Source organism: Hypomesus transpacificus, chromosome 18, assembly GCF_021917145.1.
Source record: "Hypomesus transpacificus isolate Combined female chromosome 18, fHypTra1, whole genome shotgun sequence".
In the NCBI taxonomy this organism is placed as follows: Eukaryota; Metazoa; Chordata; class Actinopteri; order Osmeriformes; family Osmeridae; genus Hypomesus; species Hypomesus transpacificus.
The window spans coordinates 10,231,966-10,251,465 of record NC_061077.1 but is presented as its reverse complement, the minus strand read 5'-3'; the positions used below and the strand labels follow the sequence as shown (position 1 = coordinate 10,251,465).

Sequence of the window (19,500 nt, the reverse complement as noted above, 5' to 3'; positions counted from 1 at the left end):
TTTTCTTCTTCCTGCAGTTCAGAGCAAAATCAACAATGTTTCCAGTCCTCTGGGTGTTGGGTTGTGCATGTTGAGGGCATCGTCACTTTGCATATCTGTATGAAGGGTTATGTCTCATAGCTGACAACACACCACTGTAGTAGATCTGCTTGCCAAGGACTCTGAGAGCCACTCATGGTCAAATCCAACCTTTTCCAAAGCCTGAAGCAGGTGATGACCTTTCACATCACAATCTGCATGAGTCACCCCCCTCACAAATGACACAGCATCTAAATATGTACCCTTGTAAGCAACACAAACCGATAATTACAAAACTATCTCTTCATTAATGCACAATAGATTTTATGAATCAGGGCTGGGAGTGAGGGAGGGTCAGTGATGGTACCATGGGGAACTCAACGTAGGAAACAGCCCAACTCTCACCACACCCCACCCACACATCACCTACACCCCAGAGAGGGGATGTTGTCATAAGGGGGGCGGGGGGCGGTGCCTGAAGGTCTTTGCGGTAATCCCAGATTCCGCAGAACACCTCTGGCAGACACCCAGGGGTCTAAATTCTTCATCCTGGGGTGCGGGGGGCGCTTTAGGATTTAGGGATCTGCTGGCTTAAGGGATTTCTGATTGCTTTGAAAAAGAAGCTGTGAAATACGACAACCTGAAAATGGATGAGTTACTGCATCAAGATTCAAACATATTATCCCCTTGTTGAGAAGACATAAGACTACATTGACAGGCCATTGTTGCTTGTGATGGTATATTTGATAAGGAGACTGCAGTGATCACAGAAGCTTATCTGGAGTCTCCTTGTGCTATTTGCTGCATACCATCCATCAATCTCACTAAAATCTTGTGGTCCCACAAATGTATTCAGGTTTTTATTTTAAACAATATCTAATTATTTGTGTACTGCTATAAAAAATCACTTTGGATGCTACATGCTCCAGCATCATGTTTATATGTCACTTGGAAAATAGTATGATATTGTAAGATTGTGACATTTAAGATTGGCCCTATTAGCTACTTTTACCTCAGCAAGCTACACAATGCCACGTTTTTTTTTCCTTGAAAATCAATGATTTTTCTTGATAATGAGGGCCTAATTGGCAAAGTTCTGAGTCCCATTGTGGACTGATTGAGCAGAGGCGATAACAAAGAGCCAAGCGGAGGTGTTGTGATGCTAGAGCAGCACTTGCACCCTCTATCCTCCCAGGGCTCGTGGACACTGCATGGATACTCCCCTCTTCTCGTTTCCCTGGAAATATCAGCTGTCATGGCAATGTGTACAAGGGAGCGCCAGTGAATAATTGCAGGGGCGCGAACCAGGGGAAGGCATCATCTTCCTCCTTCATCGACAGAGATTGGCCTTTGATAAAACAAGACGGGCACCTCATGCCAATCATTCCAATGCAATCAATCCCTGAGTATCACTACGGCGTCTCATAAATGCATGAGTCGTCCTTGGACTGTCATTGCTCAACCACATTGCCAGCTTCTCTGCAGTATCCTGGTCTATAAGCTGTGAGATAGTGGATCCCTGAGGTACAGCTCAGGGTGTTTAGTAGGTCTGTTAAGGGTGCTGTCACGTCTGTGTAAAAGGGGGCCCTCTCTGCTTTTTGCCGGAGATGAGTAGATTCCTAACAGCCGGAAGAATGAGAGAAAGAGAGAGAGAGAGAGCGAATTCCATCTAATGACTGGGTTTCTATGGAAACCAGGTTAGATTTGAAGGCACTTGAAGAGAAAAAACCCTCGGGCTTCAGTTTGCTCTGTGACTGCGCTTCAAAACAAAGCTTAATTAAATTTGCGAGCCCTGTGAGAGGTCTCATGTGCTGTCGCCAAAATCCAGCTCGCAGCATTGGCATGGACTGAGTTCTCAGTCAGTTCTTGGTCCCGGTATACCTCTGGACAGAGGAAGAAAGCAGCTTTGCAATATCCTGTGTGTCGCTCTTCTGGTGCTGATGTTGGCTCCGACTTGTGATTGAGAATTTCTCTAGCAAACAATAACTCCATGGGTATGGAATAGATCTGATCCAGACACTTCAGCTCTAAACTCCCTGAACAGATACAATCTTCCATGAAATGAAGGTGACTGAGCAGAACTTAGAGATAATGCATTGACTCACATTTCAATGGAGCGGCCTGTCATATCCTGCTGTTTCTCACCTTCTCTTCACCTCTTTGCGAAATCCCACCTGAGGGAGATGCTCTGGAATGGGATCAACCCATGAGCTATTGATTGGCTAAGCTTTTTCTGCCAAGAACTATTCAAGGAAGACTGCCTGTTGACTGACTGGAGGTGTGCGCTGTCTGGGGATGGGATCATTAATGGTGCCGGAGGTCAGTACAGTCTCACGCTGTCAGTGTTACGCTGCCAACAGGGGCCTGTCATGATCAGCAGTTCTGTTTCATCACACCACTTTGGGCTGGTGAGATGACATTGTATCAGAGTCGCTGTGTTTGTGTGTGTGCAGGTGTGTGTGTGTGTGAGTGTAGCTGTTTGTGAACTGTCAAAATTGAAATACACAATGTGACACAACAGTCGATCTATTGCTAATCTATTATTTATTGGCTGTCAGTCGTGTCTTTCCTCGTGGCTACATGCTCCCTGACAGCTTCACAATAAATCTGAACACAGTTCACAGTGTAGGCCTGATGAGTCCTCCATCTCTGGTAACACTTGGTCACGACGGGAGTGAGGAATGTGCTATTGATGGGTCAGTCAAACAAGGCATTTTGTACAACACTGAGGGATGACTGAGAAATCCTCAGAGGCACAAATCCCCTCTGCCCAGGAAATCCTGTCCCCATTTCCCATAAGCTGTAAATTCCCTCCACCAGACACCATTTATCAAAGGTGTTCACAAAGAAATAACTTCTGTGATTTTACACCTTTCAACCACGTTCAAAATACATAATTTACAATAGTCAGAGCTAGTTTGCTAGTTTGTTGATATGAGAGGACATTTTCAAATTGACATCATTTTGATGAGTATCACTTTTTAGAACACACACAGGACCAGTAAGGTGGTGCAGTGTAACTGGTTGTAGATCCTCTTGTTGACTGTCAATCACTGCTCCATGCTTCAGGTTCCCCTCATGCATCACAGCACAACAGATTCATCATAATGATGGCTAGATGTATACTACAACTTTAGAATTTTGTTAATTTTACCCTCCAGTATAACATATGCTCACATTTGTGCGTTACAAGCGTGAAATTGCAGAGCCAGCTAAATATTTTAACGTAACAAATTGAATGTGCCTTGGAGCAGCTCTGTTCCTAACTGTTGATACTGTATCAGACGAGAAATTCAAGCACACACTCAGATATCCCCCCATTGCTCAGAGATGATGCGATTCATTTTAGAGAAATCAGATAAAACAGGCTGGCATAGAAAAGCACACTGCGACAAAAAAGGAAAAAAAAAGAAAACTGCATTTCTTCTGGGAAGCAAGGAAACAATGGCACGCAACCAGTTGGGGGAAAATAATTACTTTGCATAAGGTGTATACTCATAAAGGTTTGTCAAGTGTCCCCACAATCAGAGGCAGCATGTGTTGTTGTTAGTTCAGTTCCTAGGATGGTTCTCATGCTGCTTGTCAGCATTCTTGATGTATTTCCAGCTCTGTATCTGAGCATACAGTTTTCATAACATTGAAAAAATAAATGAGTTTCAGCTTCAGTCCCCTATCTCTCTTTACACCCACCCACACAAACACGGAGATACACACCATGCCCACCCACACAAACATGGAGATACACACCATGCCCACCCACACTAACACGGAGATGCTCACCACAGTCATTCATGGTTCTCGCTGGCTCTCGAGAACACTTCTGCCAGTGCAGCACTGTTCCATTGAGCCTTTGTTCCTCTTGAAACAGATTGTGTGCTTATTTATGACTCGTTTTCAACACATCTGCTAGTGAAACATAATTCTGAGCCTGATTGGGAGTGTGTGTGTGTGTGTGACACTGATTGTGTATCACTCTGTATGTGTCTGTTTAGCCTGTTTCTGTGTTCTCCTTACCGTAGTATGTGATTGTGTGTATGTGTGTATGAAAGTTGTTTATTGAACTTCAACTATTACTTTGCATTCAACACAAATTCATCACGAATGTTTCATGCTTTAAGACAAATGCAGGCTCCAAGCCATATTTCACAGCGTAATCTGAGCGGCCAGGCTCAGTGTAACATTGCCAGCAATTGCAGTAGTAGCCCATGTACATGAATCCCATTTGGTATTTCTACCTAATAGACTGTGATTCTCTCCCTCCACCCCCCCCCCCCGCCATCTGTTGGTCCATATTGTGTCCTCCTGGGTTGTGCCCCCCCCGCTCTCGTCCAGGCGTCACATTTGGCCTGCTCCTCTGCCTGTTTCTGCTCTGCGGCCTGGCCCTCCTGGGCCTCTGTGCCTTTGCCTCCTGGAAGCTGTGCTGGGTGCCTTGGCGGAACAAGGCCCTGTCCTCCAGCTCAGCAGCCCTCAGCCCGGCCTGCGGCCGTGACAGCTGCCCCCTCCAGCACCACAACCTCCCCAGCCCCCAGCAGCCACTGGTCACCATGGCGACAGAGAAGGTGAAAGGACCCATGGGCTCCATGGGCTTCCTGGAGGCGGCGGTGAAGATCAGCCACACCTCCCCTGACATTCCGGCTGAGGTGCAGCGCTCCATGAGAGAGCACTTTCTGCGCCGCACGCAGCGCATGCAGCGACAGACCACTGAGCCGGCATCCTCCACGAGGTTGGTAAACACACACAGACACACACGCACACACACACATGCACACACATAATGAATGTGTGGAGACAAAGCCAAGTAAAACAGCTCTCGGAGGACAGCGCTCTCCATTATTCAGACTCACAAACCTCTGGCAAATGCCAAATCACACTAGAAGCCCCACAGTTACACATCCTGTCACACATCGGGGAGCAAATCACCTCGTAATGTCAGAGACAAAGTATTTGTATCTGTCTCTGCCTCTCTACTCCCAGCCTCTTAGATTGACAATTTCCGTAATCAAATGAGGATTATTTTACTCCAGAGAAACTATTTTACAACTCATTATAAATAGGCTAATTACAAATCTAGACCTTTTTACCAGAACATGATACACTAAAGTAAGTAATGCAATACACTTAGGAAATACCAGCAGTGAAATTACAGAATTGGGATTCCATCTAATTACATGGATTAGTTGATGCAAGGCTACTTTTGCCAATAACAGGCAGTACTTTCTTCACTCATTTCAGCTCTTGCAATAAACCCCCAATCTTCATAATGACATTCTACTTGCTTTGACTGAAATATTTAAGCAACTCAAAGTACAAAATTGAGCCTGCAGAGACATATGTTCAGATTTGAAAGCACTGAATTTGCCTGCTGGGTAACAGCACCGTTTTTCACACTCTGACCCCTCCAGACACCACACTCAACCTGCCTACTCATTTCCTTTTTTTCTAATTTCTCTCCCTCATTTTCCCTTCTGTTGTGCCCTCTATCTCCCCCTCTCTCTCCCCTCTCTCTCCCCCTCTCTCTCCCCCTCTCTCCCCTCTCTCTCCCCCTCTCTCGCCCGTTCTCTCTCCCTCTCTCTCCCCCTCTCTCTCCCCTCTCTCTCCCCTCTCCCTCCCCCTCTCTCTCCCCCTCTCTCCCCTCTCTCTCCCCCTCTCTCGCCCGTTCTCTCTCCCCCTCTCTCGCCCGTTCTCTCTCCCCCTCTCTCTCCCCTCTCTCTCCCCCTCTCTCCCCCTCTATCTCCCCTCTCTCTCCCCCTCTCTCTCCCCCTCTCTCTCCCCTCTCTCTCCCCCTGTCTCTCCCCTCTCTGTCCCCATTCTGTCCCCTGTCTCTCCCCCTCTCTCTCCCCCTGTCTCTCCCCTCTCTCTCCCCTTCTCTCTCCCCTCTCTCTCCCCATGTCTCCCCCCTCTCTCTCCCCTGTCTCTCCCCTCTCTCTCCCCTGTCTCTCTATCTCTCTCTATGTCTTCCACTCTTTTTCCCTTCCCCACCCCTTCTCTCCTTTCTTTTTCAACATCTACTCCTATCCCGTGGATTCTCCCTCTCCTCTTCTTTCATCTCTCTTGCCTGTCTACGTTCACCCCCCCCCCCCCCCCCGCCACCCCCACAGGCACAGCTCATTCAAGAGACACTTGCCCAGACAGATGCAGGTGGGCAGCCTGGATCTCGGCAACGACTACGTGGACGAGGACGAGCAACCGACCAGCATTGGGCGCATCAAGCCGGAGCTCTACAAGCAGCAGTCCCAGGACACCGAGGAGTCCTCCAAGAACGCCAGCGGCAAGAACTGCGGCAAGATCAACTTCTCGCTCAAGTACGACTACGAGGAGGAGGCGCTGATCGTCAACATCCTGAAGGCCTTCGACCTTCCCGCCAAGGACATATGCGGCAGCTCCGACCCCTACGTCAAGGTCTACCTCCTGCCCGACCGCAAGAAGTTCCAGACGCGTGTCCACCGCAAGACGCTCAACCCCACCTTCGACGAGTCCTTCCAGTTCCCCGTGCCTTACGAGGAGCTGGCCATCAGGAAGCTCCACATGAGTGTCTTTGACTTTGACAGGTTCTCCCGCCACGACATGATCGGGGAGGTGGAGGTGGACAACCTGTTTGAGACGTCAGACCTCTCCAGGGAGACGGTCATCTGGAGGGACATTCAGTACGCCACCTCTGTAAGACCACCCCCCAAACAACGCACACACCACACACACAGTAGGAGCTCATGTCATTTGATTATGAACAATGACTAGAAGACTCCAAAATACACTCAAATTTGCAGCCAAAATATCTATTCACATTTGTTGCTGTTTGAGGGTGACTTTTGCAATAATCAGCAGGACCATCTAAATATCAAAAAGAACAAACTGGCTGAATAAGTTTCACTAATGACACATTCACTGCTGCCGTAATGCTTTTTTGATTATATTCAGAGAGTTCTGATGGCCTGAGCAGTTGGCCAGCCTTCAGTCTCTCTGTACGGTTCACCACATCAACCTCTACTAGGTGCCCTTAAGGGTAGTCTCCTGTTATTGAGCTTATGCTGTTTTAAAGAGTTCAATAATCTCATAGTTATTGCTAAGGAGGCAGGAAAGCAACTGGCCCCTTCACTTGGCACACACGTTTTATTGAACCGCCGAATGATTTCCAACTAAAACTGGTTCCTTGAATCTGAAAAGTAAAGTAAGCATAGACAGGTTCAGGAATATGAGCAGTGGTTTGGATAAGGGCACCACCAACGCTCAATGTCCTGATGAGCAAACGTCTGGGATGTGTGTGTATGTGTGTGTGTGTCTGTGCCTGTGTTCGTTTGTGATGGTGAGTCACCTGTGACTGTGTGTGTGTGTCTGTGTGTGGAGGGTTGGGTGGGGGAATGTAGGGGGCAGAACAAGCTGCTTTGTTTTGTTCACAGATCAGAGGGAGGTCTTCATCAATAACACCTTGGCATCAGATCAAAGAAAGAGTGTTGAGTGTCCCACAGAGCTATTGAGTCTTTGGTGTTTTAGGGCTATGGTGTTCGATCCTAACTATTTTAAGAAGTCTGCACATTTGTTGTCAATGCATAGAAAGTCAGCATAGAGAGATGGATGGAGAAAGAGAGAGAGACAGAGAGAGAGAGAGAGAGAGAGAGAGAGAGAGAGAGAGAGAGAGAGAGAGAGAGAGAGAGAGAATGAGTGAGAGAAGGAGAGATTACATCAGTGGAACAGTGTATGTTTAAATCTGTCTTTACGGTAAGCTGTGTTGACTTGTGTAGTGACACTGTAATTAATCCATTACTTTTTACATTGTCCTGCTGCTGAGTGACACTAACTCACAGTAATTTTTTAATACAACCCAAAGTATTTGTACTACTTTAGACTTATAAAGGGCCTGCTTTTTTAACACATTTTGCTGTACTCTCACATTTCCATCTATAAAATACAACTTTGGCACGACAAAGCAAATCCTCTTCCACTTGCAGACGGGAGGAGCTGAATCACCTCTAAGTGTGAGAGACGTTAAGTCTGCACAACTCACAAGTGCTCAGAAGGGCTGGGATTTGTCCATCACAGGGGGGCTCTCCAAGCTCATTTGAAGTGATTAGAGCCTGGCCGACCTTAATGCTGTTTGGAGGATGAGGCTCACAACTCACCAGGGAGCGATAACAGGACTCTCTCTGGCCCAGAGATGCTTACCGCTGTGGGAGAGCTATAGAACCCTGAACTGTCCCTGTTGTGAAGATATACCACCATCTTCTAGAAAAGGACCGCATCCCAGTTTTGGGTATTTGTTGTCCATGCAATGAAATAGGAACATATTTTGTTAATAGCTCTTAACAGAGTTGGTTTCAACATGGTTCATGCTTTCCCTGTGCACTGTATGTTCACTGTTTGTGTTCAGGTGAAGGTACTGGATGAGTGTCTCAGTGTTGATTATGTGACACGTTTCTATCAGTTAATCAGTGACATGGAAATATGTATTGTATGATGTATTTGAATGAGTGTTGTGTATGGCTACATTTAGAAGCCTCCGAGTACTGGAGGTGAGGTGAACAGGTGTGTGATGTGCTGTGTCTGTGCTGTTTCCTCAGGAAAGTGTGGATCTTGGTGAAATTATGTTTTCACTTTGCTACCTGCCAACCGCAGGCAGACTCACACTTACTGTCATCAAGTGTAGGAACCTCAAGGCCATGGACATCACCGGATACTCGGGTACGTGTGTGTGTGTGTGTGATTACGAGTTTGTGGCAATGTGTGAACATTTGGATATCCACGTTTGAATGTCACATAAAATGAGCAAATAATGACTGTCACTCACTACAGCAGTGCTGTATTTATTTAAAAAGTTAATAATATAAAACTGGAAATATTAAACTGGTGATTAGTTCTTAAAGGTTGCTGGCGGTCTGTTTATAAATGGACTGCTGTTTACTTTGCATTTAAAAAGCAATAAACAGTTTTCATTTCTGATAAATATTATTACGTGTAATTAAGTAACGTTTATAGGGATTTAAATATCATGAATCAAGCATTACATAAACAAAATATGGCATAATATGTTTCAGTCATGATTAATGAGATTTTACAAGTTTCACGTTCCTCAGTTGAACATTTAGATAAATGCGGTTAGTGCGGTAAAGCATGGCCATTAAATTGTTGCCCCAAGCAGATTTGTGTGCAAAGCAAGCATTCTTATTTGTCTTGTACAGATTTAGGGAAACGTAGCTCCCATCAGGCAAACACATAATGGATCAGTCACAGTGAGCTGACGGATGAAGATTGAAACGAGGGTTTACTGAGATGATACACTACCGCTCAGTAATCCCATTTAAACTCACCATCACTGGGCTTCATCCTTCCTTTCCCCTGTACACCTGGAGTGTTGACTCATCAACATTAATGGGGACAAAGATTCCTGCCAGACCTTTCAAAGTAGATTTGATTGTATGATGGAAAAGCCTGTGACGGAAAATTTGAAATTGACCATGATCGCTACGTATTTCAGGCCTGCTTTGGGACACTCATTTGTCAGTCAGTGAGATGGATATGAATATGTCAGCAGACGTGCAATAAGCAAGGCTTTTCTACAAAACATTTCAAATGAGCTGACTTGTGTTTGTCACACTCAGATCCCTACGTCAAAGTCTCTCTCATATGTGACGGGAGGCGTTTGAAAAAGAAGAAGACCACCATCAAGAAAAACACGCTGAACCCCACGTACAATGAAGCCATCATCTTCGACATCCCTCCAGACAGCATGGACACCGTGAGCCTCCACATCTCCGTCATGGACTACGACTTGTACGTCAATCATTTAGTTCACATGTGAAACCTCCAACACTGAACATAAGCATGAGCCTTTAACATCAAGCTGTTTGAATGATAGGAAATATGGACGGGTGAACTTGACCATCTATTTACGTGATCATCAAATCGCTAAAAATCGATTTCAAGTGCCAAAAATAATTTGTTTCAAACTATAACTAAAATGATAAATGGGTGAAAGTCCTACAAGTCATCTCCACAAAGTCAACAAACTAAAATGCAAAAGGTCAATGGAGAGCTGCGAGGGTTCTTCTGAGATTAGTCTGTCAGGTGGCCACAGTCTTGTTTTCTAGTCGGAGTCTCACATCCCAGGATTATGCAGAGCTGAGTATCTGACAGGAGGATTATCATGTGAAATAACAGACATCACTTTGGCCTCTCCAGGCCACCATAGAGAGGCCTGCCTGGCTTTCATTTACACTTCAGACATTGTTTGAGTAATGCACACTCAAAGAGATATGCAAATGATCCTTCTCGTTGTCATGGCTCTGTGTGATCACTCTGATCATTGAGCCTGGTGGTCGTAATCATCACCAGCCCTTCTCTTTGTTTTTTGTTTTTTTTGCTTTGTATACAACCAGGCTGTTGTAAACAGGAAGTTATTGGGACGTGTCCTTCAGTCCACATGCTGACTGTTGTGTGGTTTGATCTTTCTCCCTGCAGGGTAGGTCACAACGAAATCATTGGCGTGAACAGAGTAGGCTGCAACGCTGAAGGTCTTGGCAGGGACCACTGGAACGAGATGCTGGCCTACCCAAGGAAGCCTGTTGCACACTGGCACCCCCTGCTGGAGTCCAAGAAATCTGAGAAAGAGGTGAGGATGTGTGCACAGTTCAATTATACCTCCACGATACCTGCACAATACCTGCATGATACCTCCATGATATCAACATGGTCATGCCCAGTGTGCAGATGTACAATGGATAAAGAGAGATAAACGTCCTATTTAGACAATTATGAACACCACAGCCCTTATTACGTCACGTTTAAAAAGATTTGTTCCAATCGTAACGTGCCTGTTTGTGTGTATTCCAGTGGAAAGCAAGAACGGCCAGCTTTGATAGCCAGGGTTCCTGCCCGTCCCCCAGACCCCCTGCCAGCCCCTGAGCAGAACCACCTGTGACCCGTTGGCCCAGGTTTGGGTCTCATCCCCCCTGCTGACTCCCTCCCCATATGTGTCTGCCTGAGGAGAAACTCAACCCCGGTCCTCCTCCCTCTTCCTCCAGTGTGGCCTCACAGGACCCCCAAGGATCTAGGGTCAGAGACAGTCGTTTGTAACAGTGTTTCTTTCAAGTTGCCGTGAAGTTAGGTTTGCTGATCTGGAGTCAGCGTGTGGAAGGTGGGGGGGGGCATTGTTTACCCTGAGCTTCCCTCGTTGCGTGTCCTCCCTGAAAGCGAGGTGTCTGAGTTGAACTGCAGACCTGATTTCCAGTGTAACTTGGTCTGGACTGAGCCTGATGGAGTGTGAAGCAGGAGTCCATCCCCGTACTCTGGAGTTTCTGGCTCTTTGATGAGGGCTTCTTATTGAAGCTCTTTGAACACAGCAAAAGTTTCTCAGAGAGAGCATAAGGACTTGGAGGAGCCTTTACACAAAAGATTATCCAGTGCTGTAATAACATTGTGGCAATATTGATGTTGTAATTATGTCAGCCAATACAAGCTGTTGTGTAGCAAAGCCAGCAGGGCTTAAGGAAATGAATGGGAGAATCTGCTGAATGGCAAACTATTATTATCATCAGAAATATGATTAACTTGCCACCCATCACAAAATCAAATAGAAACAATGTTATTCACAGATATATTCAGTACTGTCGATGAGGTTGGCATTTTAAAAGAAGAAAAGCACACTTAACACACCCTTACCTCTCTCTTTGTTTTTGTAGTCCTGGCACCTCTGCCTTTTCTTCCTATTGAGTGAAAACATACAACTCTCGTAGTGCGTAGCTTCTGTCCTTTTCCTTCTACCGGGTGGCTTGCCCTTCATGCACCTCTTGGTCAGTTGTGTGGGCTTGGGTGGAGGTGTATCATTCAATGCGCAGATGTCCACTAATGTACTGTATATTCCGTGTGAAAATCGAAAGATACTGAAATAACTGCAGTCATTTTAGACAGGTTAGGCTGCTGTTGGTCATTTAGAACCCACACCCAATGCAGAGGAGAACAGTGTGTTCCTTTCTGGGACAGTACTTAGCATTATTCATGTAATATGTTCTTTCTCTCCCCCATGAGGTGGGAGTGGCTAGTAGTGATACAGTAAGCTCATTCCTGCCCTTCAACTAATCACTATGGGACAAGTCAAGGACCAATCTACTGGATTTCCATTGAATGCCTTGATCTGATGCCAGAGTAGTAGATTGTCATCATTCAACTCGAGACCCAGAGCTTAAACAAAGGTCAAAAAAGACATTTGTCCCTATGTTGAGCAGTCACGTAACCTTAAGTGTCATAAATGTTGAGGTGAATCAGTAGTACATTACTATGACTAAGACTAAGACAGGATAAACATACAGAGGATCTGGAGTGTGCAGTCCACTTGACTTTTATCTTACTATTGGATTCAACATTACAGTGTGACTAGCGTAAAATATATCTGTGTTCATAATGTAATCTCAGTGGAAAAATGTACAGTCTACAGTAACAGAAAACAGAGCCATGTACTGATTAGTGTATAATTGTTAATTACTGTTAGCCAAATATCTGATTAATCAAATCATAATATACCCTCTGACCTGTTAGGCATTACATTAATCGCTCAGAACAATATGAGGATCTAATTCATTTTAGTAACACAGTAGGTTGCACAATCCATGGAGTGTGGGCAATTGTTGTATACAGTATTCAAGGTAGGTACATTAGGTACACCAGTGTGGCTTTATTGCTTTATGAGCTTTGTTTTATGTTTATCACATCAGTGTTGTTTACTAATTGGAAAGCACACATTTGAAAGCAGCAACGCCAGCAGGGTGAAACTGAACACGCGGGGTGAATAATAACTCAGAGCATGTCTCACACAGAAAGGAAGTGGGAGCAGGTTGACGTGGGGAGCATTCGTGAACAGCATCCTCTGTTCTCTGATCCTACCACTGCCCGTGAGTGCTGTAAAGTCCACGTGAACAGAACACTGCTGTATCTTGAGCTACAGCATTGCAGTGGTCTGGTTCTGAACAAAACACTAAAGACACAGTTGTTGTTCTGCCTCCCGCCTGACCCCAGACGCAGGGCACAGGCATGTTTGAAGGTAGCATAAATCTCATGCTGCTGCCAGGAATATGGGAGCCAAACATGAAGAGAACAGAATGGAGTTAGCAGACTTTGTAGAGCCCTGCTTTAGCCATTTCCTCTTAAAGTGGCCCAAGAGTGAGCAGGGGTTCAGCTTACCTCACTGAGTTGCTGAGATAGAGAGACAGTGGGGGTTTGTGTGTGTGTGTGTGCGTGTGGTTTGTGTGTGTGTGTGTGTGTGTGTGTGTGGGTGTGTGAGTCTGTGTGTGTGTGTGTGTGGTTTGTGTGTGTGTGTGTGTGTGTGTGTGTGGGTGAGTGTGAGTGTGAGTGTGAGTGTGAGTGTGTGTGTGTGTGTGTGTGTGTGTGTGGTGGGGGAAGGGGGCAGCTGGCTAGAGAGGATAAGCCACTGGCATTTGGAACAGTGGTAGTTGTCTAATTGGCACTTGTTGGTTCTAGAGGAGACAAAAGAACAAGCCTCCCTCGATTGAATCTGACACATACCATTAGTGTCTCAACACAACTGTGATTGTGAAGATTGTCTGACATTTTCAGTAGCCACATTCCTATCTAGAATTATTGACTTTACCTATTAGATTCCTGGTCGTATCTGATTCAAGTGTAATATGTGATGAATATGTGACGAATATGTGATGAAAATGGTTGAAACGATGTAGTTTTTAATACTCCTGTTTTATTGACGTGTACTTTATGATGGCCATGAGTTTCTCTGACATGACGTATTGTGTTTTCATAGTAGTTGATTATACTTTAAAAACAAATTCAGCTTCAGTTGATAGACTGTTTAAAGCCTGTGCTGCTTTGGCTATTATTACTGTAGTGTTCCTTGATATGATCTTGTATCCCTTCCAGTTGTCATGGATAACATTGACTTTCCAATTTTGTATTGACGATTTGTATTTGTAATATAACTGTTCAAGAAATATCCTGTTTTTTCGAACCAAAAGCTGTTATATTTCAGACATGGTTCTTTTTCTTTGTTTCCTTTCAGATTCTAAATGATTTCTGACTCATTATATGAGGTCTAATAAAATAAATTCAAACCAAAATTGGTTATTTCTTCTGTGCTGTTTCTGTTTTGTTTTTTTTTTCACAATGATGTTGTCACACAACTGTAACTATATATTATGAGTTAAGAATACATGATTTCCCCTTCCAGTATCATTATTAGTATTTGATGAAATTACACACCTTTTCTTTAAGACACAGTATTTACAGTCACACGTACGTGAGTGCATCCTGTCCACATTGCAACTGCACATCAAAGTCATTTAGGCATTTAAGAGCAGATGGAGGAAGGTATGGCCCCAGGAAGCCATGGAGCTACACAGCACTGTGGCTTAGAAACCCTAATTTATATCCAAGTTTTAACTATGCCATTTATATTTGTAGATGTATTACCTATAATGTTATACTACCTCACTCAATTTAGAACTTCTTGCACTGTACATAAATACTGTATTTACCATTACAAACCAACAGGATTTATAATACAAATCCAACTGCATGTATTTTGAGAAACAGCTTCCAGGACACAATAAGGGTTGTGGCGCGAGTGGAAAAGGGAACCTATCCAAGTCCACTGTGGTCTGTGTGTCGGCAATGCACCTGACTTCACTCCCCTTGATTTAAAAAGCAGTTCTTCAGATTTCAATTGAATCTCAAACCAGCTGCTTCCTTCTCAGTGCCAGTCTGTAGAGAATCTGGTAGCCGTCATCCCAGCCGTACAGCTGCCTCTCCTCAGGGTTGTACTTGAGGCTGGCGTGGGCGCTGTAACGCCGCGGGAAGTAGAGCAGCGGAGCCTCTTCACTGGTCAGAACGTCGTTGACGTCGAACACACACTGCACCCGGGAGCGACTGGGCTGTCTGGTGTTGTACACCACGTACACCGTCCCGCACACCACGAAGGCCGCCTCGGCGTTCTCCCGCGGGCACCTCGTGTCCCACATCTGCTCGATGTCCAGGGAGTCCCGGTCCATTTTGGCCAGGTTGATGTTGGGCTCCCAATCGCTGGCGGCGTACAGGGCCCAGAGCCCTTCGTGGTCTGCAGCCAGCTCCACTAGCGTCTCTGGGTTGAGGCTGTAGACTGGAGCTCGGCCGGTCACAGGGAACATGGCGCTCTCGGTCACTGAAGCGTTCAGCAGGTCGTATTTGACCACCTGGAGGTCAGCCCCAGCTTCCTCCCTGACGTAGTAGAGGTATCCGTTGTAGACAGCGCTGCCCAGGCTGCTGACCCGGGAGGGCAGCCTGATGGGCCTGCTGAGGTCCAGCCCTGGGGAGGTGGAAAGATCCAGCACAGAGCGGAACTGGTGCAGGGTGTCTTCTGCTGTCCCATTGAAGACATACACTTTAGAGGACAGGGGGTCTCTGGTCCACATGCCCTTGGGACTGCCTACCTTCTTTAGAATCTTCACAGACCTGATGTTGGAGATGACATCCACACAATCTGTGGAAAGAGCAGATAAGTGGCGACGTTCAGTCAACATAGGTATAATTTTTGTTTTGATTGATAGGAACAGGGTCAGACTTTTATTCAGCATGTGCCAAAGCACATTGCACATTGTATGAACAGTTTGAATTACTGATGAAGTAAGTAATTCCTGTGAATTATTGAACAAAAAAGTTAAAAACAGTTTTTTTTGCACTGATCTGTTGGTTTGGTATGGGGTTGTCTCTGGAATCCATTTAATATGTCTACACCCTCGATCAACGGAAGCCATTAGCATGCATCACAGCTATGTTTCACCACCTGAAACATGTTTTTGAAGTGTGTTTTATTATGCAAGACACGGCATGCCGCCTGCTGCAGTCCCTTTAATAGCAGTTCAATTTAAATCCATCTCCAACCAATCAAAGGGGAACTAAGGGCCCAGCTACAAAAACACAGTGGGATTGAAGTAGAAGGAGTGCCTTGCTGATCATCTAAAATAGAGTTCCCTACCTTCAAAGAACTGTTTGGTATAAATTGTCATGTATGCTACTCTAGGGAGGAACAAAGGTTGAACTCCAGATTTATCTTCCTGAACTAGGAAGTAATAGTACGCATGACAATTTTTATGAGCGCTTTAGCTGGTGTACATTATTTCATGTCCACCAAGACGATTGGCAATGGACTACTGTCTACAAGATACATCTCCTCCAAAACTGCCTGGACTCCCCAGGCAAAGTATGTAAAAGCCATTGACCTGAAGTCAGCTTCCTGCTCTGAGGACGGCTTCCTGTTTCTCTCTTTTAGCTGGGGTGGGTCTTATTACTGAGGAGAGTAAGGGTATTCACAACCCTAACCTGGACCTGGTAGGGAGTAGATGAGGAAAGCATCCACACACTCAAACCACTGTAGTATAGGAAAGGGTTTCGTATGTGTTCAGCATACTGCTGAACGTTGTAAATCTACTTCAAGTACCAACTGTTGTTTCCGATGTTCTTCATGACAGATTGCTGTGGGGCCGTGTGTAGCAGGCTGTGAGACAAACTGTGTCGTGGCAGTCCAAATGGGAACATGGTCTGATATAAATGAGTCATATCCAGCCAACCATAAATCTCAAGGAAAACATGACTACCCATTGATTCCAAACTGCAAAATGACTTGAAACAGTATGTTTCCAATTTTCTTTCCGGGGAAATGGATTTTCCGAGACAGACAGCCATGCTAAGATGTGGTACAGTGCTTACTGTGGATGCTAAATATAACCATGCACGCTGTTCGACTCTGCCAAGACTATCAAGGCTGAAAGGAAGGTATGAGATCAAAAGCAATCATTCTGTACAGGACGCAGGGCGGAGCCACTCCCCACTGTTCTATCTGCTCACCAGAGACTCTGGAGAACTCCTCCTCCCAGGCCCCCTCCTCCTCCTCCTCTTCCTCCTCTTCCTCCGCTCCGCCTCTCCTCTCCTCCACTTTCCAGGTTCGCTGCTCCACCACTCTGTCTGCTGCATTGACACATGGCCTCGGGGGGTTCCTGTTCTCCAGGTACTCCATCTCGCGCTCCACCCGCTCCACCTTGACCCCCGCCCGCTCCAGGTCATGGTGGAGGGTGTCGTGCTCCTTGCCCAGGCGCTCCATGATGTCAGCAGACAGACGCTTGAAGTCTCGGAGCTCGGTGTGGTAGCGGTTCGACTGCTCGTGCCAAACCTCCATACGATCCTAGCAGGGGAGAAGACATGCACTGGTCAAGACAGACACAACCTTGTGTGATGAATGAGCCTGGACCAGAGCCCAGAGTTTCCCAGACATCTTTGAGGCCAAATCATGAAAAACTTTAGGAACTATAGTCCCAGCCTGCTGTGCAGTACTATGACTGGTTCAAATCAATTCATGATTAGGGTTCCAAGCCAGGGGTCTGTTCTGTTTCCATCAGACATGGAGGTTTTGTGGACTTCCGATTGCATCAGCACCATCCCAACCCCAGCAGCGGGCCGGCACATTTCACAGTGTAGTGATTGACGCAGAGTGAAATGGATGGGAGAGAAATTGAAAATGAAAAGTGATATGAGGTTCTTCCTCTCCCCTCGTCTCTGTTCAATTATCTGCGGGTGAGTTGCTGGATGGATGGGAATGAAAATATCCTTAAAGACTTGATGATAAACGGATGTGTTCATCATATCTCAGCATGAAAAGAGGCAGACTGCATCCTGGAGACACGATATGTGAGACACAGTGAGCGTAGAAAAAAAAGGGAGAGAAGTGATGAGGGGAAAGACATGTTTCACATATACATTTTCTCTGTGCAACTGTTTTAACAACTGTAAAAATATGACAAATATTTTTCTGAGGCCTTGCTCTAGATGTAATAAAGGAAGATGATAAGTGGTACCCTGTCCTAATGAATAGGTCGACTTCAGCGATGCATTTTCTGAAGGAAGTATTAACATTTAAATTACATTTCAGAAAAGTAATTGCTTTCCAGAGCCTTCCTTGGTGAGTATACAGGTTACGCACAGCAGACAGGATGGAGCCACCAAGGATTCTGCCAGGATTTTTCTTCACGCTCAGTTCAGTAAACAAACTTGCCATCATCAGTGAAGACAGATTATTAGGGGGAAAAACTGTAAATGGGATGAAGAGAGGGTGTACTCTACCACAAACTTGGCATAATGTATTTCCAGAAATGAATGTGATTTTTCATAATAATTTCCTTCAGTAAGCCCGGGCGCTGGGCTCCTCCCTTCCCTAGACTGATGTTACACTGTCTCCTTTCTACCTCTGAAGAAGGCAGCAGCCATCAGTTTTGCAATTACAGTTTCTTTTTTGTCAGCGCCGAAAGTACATTGTGTGTTTATTGTCGACGTGTAATTAAGCGTGACACAAAGGATGTTGGGATTGGTTCTCATTGCATCCTGACAGATAAAAGTGGTGTGTGACAGGGAGAGAGGGAGTGAGAGACAGAAATAGCGGAAAACAAATATGCGTAAGGAGAGAGAGATAGAAGAGAGGAAAAGGATGTTGGGAAAGGAGAGAGAAAAGAGTGAGACAAGGACATAAGAGCTCACATGCATCCCCTACTCTTCTCCCAAGGGCCTGCGCCAAGCTGATGAGTCGACCAGAGATTGGATTAATTGGATTTCTGAAGACATAATGTTCAGATAGGAAAGGGAACTTGATGCCTAAAATTTAATTTGAAAGAATCTCAACACATTCACAAAATGATCATGCTTGCACATCTCCATGTTTTCACTCCAGTAGTCTTTCATAGATATATATTTGCCCCAAAAATGCATGGAAGGGGACTTCATGACATTAAGTGCCATAACTCTGCTAATCCTCAGGGAATTGAACTAACTCGTTTGTGTACTGGCTCCCCTCTTACCTCCATAGCAAGGAATCTGTTCTCCAGGTAGTCCATCAGGCCCTCGTAGTAGTTCTGGGCAGTGGAGAGAGCCCACGCTGACAACAGGAGCAGGAGGATGGATGCTCTCATGGTGGACTGATCCAGGGGACAGCCAGGTCCTTCAGACTGGGTGCTGAAAAGACCTCCACCAGTATCTCTGCTTCCTCTGGCTGTGGACTCCTGGCTTGGACTTGATCCCTGTACAGTCTCCCACTGGATGGTGGGAAATGGGATGTTATGTACGTCTCAGAGTGTAAGAGTGCAGAGGGAGAGGGAGAGCGAGAGCAAGAGAGGGGGGAAGAGAGAGAGAGAGAGAGGGGGGGGGGGAGAGAGAGAGAGAGAGAGAGAGAGAGAGAGAGAGAGAGAGAGAGAGAGAGAGAGAGAGAGAGAGGGGGGGGGGGGGAGAGAGAGAGTAAGAGAGGGAGAGGGAGAGTCTGGGGTTTCAAACTTTCTGGCTCTCTCACCATGCTGGAATGTTTTCACTAAGTCCCAGGGAGGAGCCTCTTGCTTCCCTGTCCTCAGAACTAATGTACCAAATACTGTATGTGTGAGTGCGTGTGTTTGTGTGTGTGTGTTGTGTACCTGACTGCATGTGTTAGTATCTTGACAAATCTCTGTCAGCAAATTGACT

At 45.7% G+C, this 19,500-nt stretch overlaps 2 protein-coding genes across 2 annotated transcripts in view; one reads left to right on the top strand and one right to left on the bottom strand.

Moving 5' to 3' along the window:
* The window catches only part of syt6a (synaptotagmin VIa), a 28,547-nt gene extending 16,578 nt beyond the window's left edge, over nucleotides 1-11,969 (top strand). Inside the window, exons 2-7 of the mRNA XM_047039376.1 lie at nucleotides 4,261-4,741; nucleotides 6,117-6,675; nucleotides 8,571-8,691; nucleotides 9,609-9,780; nucleotides 10,468-10,618; nucleotides 10,840-11,969. Coding sequence (XP_046895332.1) covers nucleotides 4,261-4,741; nucleotides 6,117-6,675; nucleotides 8,571-8,691; nucleotides 9,609-9,780; nucleotides 10,468-10,618; nucleotides 10,840-10,911 — 1,556 coding nt within the window. The 3' untranslated portion in view covers nucleotides 10,912-11,969. The remainder of the gene's footprint in view (nucleotides 1-4,260; nucleotides 4,742-6,116; nucleotides 6,676-8,570; nucleotides 8,692-9,608; nucleotides 9,781-10,467; nucleotides 10,619-10,839) is intronic.
* Nucleotides 11,970-14,187: 2,218 nt separating this feature from the next.
* Nucleotides 14,188-19,152, bottom strand: olfml3a (olfactomedin-like 3a). The gene is made up of 3 exons (XM_047039469.1): nucleotides 18,849-19,152; nucleotides 16,852-17,185; nucleotides 14,188-15,487 (listed from the first exon to the last, which is right to left on the bottom strand). Exons 1-3 carry the CDS (start codon nucleotides 18,957-18,959, stop codon nucleotides 14,703-14,705), a joined length of 1,230 nt encoding a protein of 409 aa, XP_046895425.1. The 5' UTR covers nucleotides 18,960-19,152; the 3' UTR covers nucleotides 14,188-14,702.
* Nucleotides 19,153-19,500: the final 348 nt, after the last annotated feature.